The 5193-nt window shown below is 37.5% G+C and overlaps 1 protein-coding gene across 1 annotated transcript; it reads right to left on the reverse strand.

Moving 5' to 3' along the window:
• Positions 1-689: 689 nt before the first annotated feature.
• LOC135645742 (brassinosteroid-responsive RING protein 1-like) lies at positions 690-1118 on the reverse strand. Its single transcript, XM_065164402.1, has one exon. The coding sequence runs from the start codon at positions 1116-1118 to the stop codon at positions 690-692; it is 429 nt and encodes a 142-aa protein (XP_065020474.1).
• Between the last annotated feature and the right edge of the window lie 4075 nt (positions 1119-5193).

Consider the following 5193-nt stretch of genomic DNA (forward strand, 5'->3'; position numbering starts at 1 on the left):
TGCACGTACTCCTTTCCAAATAAACTATAAGACTTTGGATGAGGCTTTGTCTGCTGATGCAGAATAGAATAGATCTGAACACATGGCTGTAGTGCGCACAGTGCATCCTTACGCCTACCGATGCAGCTTCATAAGATTTTCCAACGAGGAAATCTTTCCTTGTCCAATGATTTAAAATTTTTTCAATAAAACTTCTTTAATAATTATTTTTATCTTCTATTATTTTTATCCTGGTATCAGAGCAATGAGAAAAACGAAGCTTCGCTTTTGCTTTCGGCCAGTGATCAACGTCGTTGAGAAAAGCAAAGCTTCGCTCTTGCCTTCGACCAACACCGTTGTAGTAAAATTCCTAAAAGGCTCCGCGGCCAATCCTCATCTTCCTCACCGCGATAGTCTTTGTTGATCTACCAATAGTCGATAGACTCAGGGAGAACAAAAGAAACGTCTGTACCCTCGCAGCAACAGCAATCGCAGCAACAACAACGATCTGCTCTTGCTCTACTCACGAAACCTCTCGCTGGTTTACTCGTAAACCATTCTCCATCTTACGGGGGCACGATAGAAGATAAGATTTCTCCAACTATACGAGAAAATATCTCTATTAGAAAAATCCTCTATTCTAACGAAGCTTCTGTTCTTATCTCCTATTATTTTCATTAGAAATCGTAAGCTTCAAAATCTCTACAATGCTACAGGTACGATCGACACAAAGGGCACGTCCGTCGGCCCTCATCCATCCATGAGTCGAGGCACGCCATGTGGAAAGCATGAGCGCAGTTGCTGAGCTCCCTCACCTCATGGCTTCCCTCGAAGCTTCGCATGCAAATAACACAAACATGCTTTCCCTCTTCCTCCCGCGTCGCCCACCTCTCGACGAGGCGCTCGAACTTCACCACCGGTAGCCTCGCTTTCAGCGACGTCGGCGACAACGGCGGCCTCGTATCCATGTGCGGAACCAGATGATTGATGTCCCCGGTGGGAGATTCTGCATCTGAGCGCCTGAAGAGGAAACCAAGATGCATGGAGACGACGAAGATGGCGTACCTCACCAGGCCGAAGAGGTCGAGGAGGAGGACATATGGAGTAGGGAATGAGAAGTAGCAGAACCCCGAGGCCATGGTATTGTGAGAAAGGAAGAGATAGGAGGAGTTGAGGGAAGCAACTTTCCGAAGAAGGGTTCGACTTTGGGGATAAGGCTGCAAGAGTTTCTGAGGAAATAGATGACTTGAGCTGCTACCAATTCGTTCGGCCCTCCGTGGAACTGGCGCTGTACGTATATTAGCTGGCAATGTGACTACAACGACGTGGGAACCAATCAGCAAAGCGTCTCATGTGCTTCAGAGGCTTGACAGTCGACAGGATGCTTTTAACACGCCAACTCGTCCGACGACTAGCCTCCGGATATGATTTGAAAGGATTCTATAATGATTCAAAATTACAAAGTCACTCATGGTTATTCTGATGCTTGCATCTGAAATTATGATTATTTAATATTAAATTGTTCAAAGTTTTCTATTTTAAGGGTAAGTACGATCAGAGCAACCATATTACTTTCTCTCTCCGAGAAGAATAGATATGTTAGATGATGATACCATTGTTGATGCGCATCTGTCAAGGAGCTCAAATAGGTTTTCCTATCAGATCGCTTGTAATTTAGTGATGAAAGAATTAGAAAAGATATAGATGATAATATTAGAATGAAGAATGAAATCGTAAAGGTAAAGAAAGTACACTTCAATTAGTGTCATATGGTGTCTATTTATATATTATGAAGAAAAAGATTTTTCTCAATTGAACAGTGAGATTTCTTCGATGAAAGAATTGGAAAAGATATAGATGATAATATTAGAATGAAGAATGAAATCGTAAAGGTAAAGAAAGTACACTTTAATTAGTATCATATGGTGTCTATTTATACATTGTGAAGGAAAGGATTTTTCTCAATTGAGCAACGAGATTTCCTCCTGTAGTTGAAGAAATCTCATCTGCTATGTAGTTAGGAAAATCTCTCTGTTATCATGCCCTCGCAAGATTGAGCTCCTGTCAAGGATGTCAATCTTAGACCGATGCAACAAAAATAATTTGCAGGTTAGAGGCTTTGTGAGTAAGTCTACTAGTTGATCAGTCGTATGTACACGAGAGACACGAAGTTGATATCTGACAACTTGATCTCGCACGAAGTGAAAGTCAATGGCAATATGTTTTATGCATGAGTAGAACACTGGATTGACACATAAGTTAGGTAGCTCCAATATTATCACAATAGATTGTAGGAGTAAGGGTAGAGCTGACGTTGAGTTTCTTGAGGAGATTTATAACCCAATTGAGTTCAGTAGTAGCGGTAGCGATGACACGATATTCAACTTCAGTTGTAGATCATGCGATTGTCTTTTGCTTCTTAGAACTCTAACTGATTAGATTAGACCCAAGAAAGATAACATACCCTGACATGAAGATTCTATCATCAAAGTTTCCCACCCAATCAGCATCACCAAAGTCATGGAGATGAAGTGGGGTGTGTTTGCGGAAAAAGAGGCCATGATTGAGGGTCCCTTTAAGACACCGCAAAATTCGTTTAACCACAGACCAATGCACAACAGAAGGCTGGTGCATGTATGGGGATAATTTATTGACTTCAAATGAGATATCTATATGGGTGAGAGCCAAGTACTATAAGGAGCCAAGTACTTACCGGTATTGAGTTGAGTCCGTAGTAGGACTGTCATCACATAATTTGAGTGATTTACTAGTAGAGAGAGGAGTTGCAATATCTTTTGCATCCTGCTTATTTATCTTTGATAATAAGTCTTGAATGTACTTTCTTTGTGAAAGGAGGAGACCTAAGGATGTAAATATTGCTTCCACTCCCAAAAAGTAACTCAAGAATCCTAAATCTTTGAGGGAGAATCAATCAGTCAATTGCTTTAGAAATGTCTGAATCTCTAAGGGATCATTGCCTATGATAATAATATCATCTATATACACTAGAAAATATATTATATGTTCATTTTATTGTCGTAGGAATAAAGAAGTATCAGACTTGGAGTCGATGAAGCCACTTGATATAAAAAACGATCCAAGTTCAGTATACCAAACTCTTGGAGCTTGACGGAGTTCATAAATGACTTTTTGTAGTTTGCAGACATGTCTCGGATACTGGTGATGAACGAAGCCAAGGGGTTGCTATATAAAGACATCTTCAGTCAAAGTCCCTTGTAAAAAGACATTATTAACATCCAGTTGTCATAAGTATGGTGCCTTTGGAGATGGTCAAATTTAGAATAAGTTGAATTATTGTGGGTTTAACTACGGGACTAGAAGTCTCTGTGAAGTCAACTCCAAGTCGTTGATGAAACCCTTGGGCTATTAAACGTGCTTTATATTTAGCAACGGACCCGTTTGGGTTCCGCTTAATTCGAAAGACCCATTTACACCCGACGATGTTTTGTGCAGGATGAAAAGGTACAAGAGTCCATGTAGAGTTATTGTCACATCCTAGATTTTTTTTTTAAATATCTTTCCACACATTCAGGCCAAGTAGATAAACATCACTTTATTCATTATTTATAAATATTTATACAATTTATTTATTCATCAAATCATAAATAGAAAAATAAACATGGTGATGTTAACTTCAAAAATCATCCAAGTGGCTCTACCTAATGGTAGAGGAAGATCTGCTCTCTATTAGAATCTGATTTAGTACTAGAGGGAGATTGCTTTGAAAATCAAAAACAAAGAAAATTCAACAACGTTGAGTAGGAACCCCAAAAGTCAATTCAAAATAAATACATGATCAAAATGCAATCATCCCATTGGCATATGTCGAATAACCAAAGGAGCACTCCCCCAATAGCGGAAGGAGAGGCTTTATCCTACAGGATCAGTTTGTGTTCTCCTAATAGCAGATGGAGGCAAACTCATATTATACTCCCAACAGCGGATGGAGTGGTGTCCCTCACTCGCTAAAGTGGGGGACACATTCCTTCCAATAGCGGATGGAGGAACCATCCAACCGCCACATCTTACGGCCCGCTCATCCCCGAAGGGAATCGCCCTACCTGCTCTCGGTAGGGAATATAACATAATCTCGCACTAGTCATATCCATATTGAGATAAAATAACACATTTAAAACATCTCTTTCAAATACCATCAATATCAAATAATATAAATTAGCCCTTAATTAATTTGAACACTAGTTCAATCGATCCAATTGAACTCAAATTTACTAGAACCTAACTGAACCGATCTCTAATCCTCATTTAACTAGTCTGAAACCACCATAGACTAGTATAATTTGGACTAGATTAGGTTCAATTTAGGTTAAACTAATTTGAATAAGCAATCAATTCGGAATCACCTTAAATCGATCTAGACTAATCAAGCCTAGTTTAATTCAATCAATATTTAAGCTCAAATTTAACATCAATATTGGGCTAGATTGGGCCAGCCCATCTACTGGTCATGTGCATTACACAGGGCATGCATCACACAAAGCTGGCCCAGCCCTGGCCCATGAATTGGTTGGGTTGGGTTAGCGTATGGGCCAAGGCCTAACCCATGGGTTAGGCTTGGCTTACGGGCTAGGCCTGGCTAATGGGCTATGGCTTGACCTATGAGTTGGGCTTGGTCTGTGAGCAATTTCAATCAAATTAATATCCAATTTCATACCACAACATATATTCACTAATAATTATATAAATAAAAATATAATATCATATTAAAAGATAGATTAAATGATAAGTTTTAATGCAAGAAAATAATATTCTAAATTCAAATAGAAATCATACTTTTAACGCATGTATAATTTTAATATATTCTAGTCAAATAAATTTTAAGTCATTCAGAATAGCACATTTTAAATTTCAAATCAAAGAATATCAAAAAAAATTTAGATAACATATATTAATCTAATAAATTTTTTTAATCCAGATAATATTAAAGATAAGTTGTAATGGTAGGAAATATCATATATTTAATACATAAAATATGTAAATTTTTAATATATTTAAATCTAAAAATAATAACCTTAAGCAAGGGTCAAACAATATTATAAAAACTTTAACTGAATGACTTTAATGTAATAATAAAAATTTTGATATTTAAAGAATTGATAAATATTTTTCAAACTACAAAACTTTTAACATTTAAATAATTAAAATAAAAACTAAAATTTTTATTTTAAAAAAAGG

This window comes from Musa acuminata, chromosome BXJ3-8 (assembly GCF_036884655.1).
Source record: "Musa acuminata AAA Group cultivar baxijiao chromosome BXJ3-8, Cavendish_Baxijiao_AAA, whole genome shotgun sequence".
Lineage (NCBI taxonomy): Eukaryota > Viridiplantae > Streptophyta > Magnoliopsida > Zingiberales > Musaceae > Musa > Musa acuminata.

Bases quoted from the DNA above. Each gene is read 5' to 3' on its own strand.
- LOC135645742 (XM_065164402.1), bottom strand. From the start codon at position 1,118: ATGGCCTCGGGGTTCTGCTACTTCTCATTCCCTACTCCATATGTCCTC.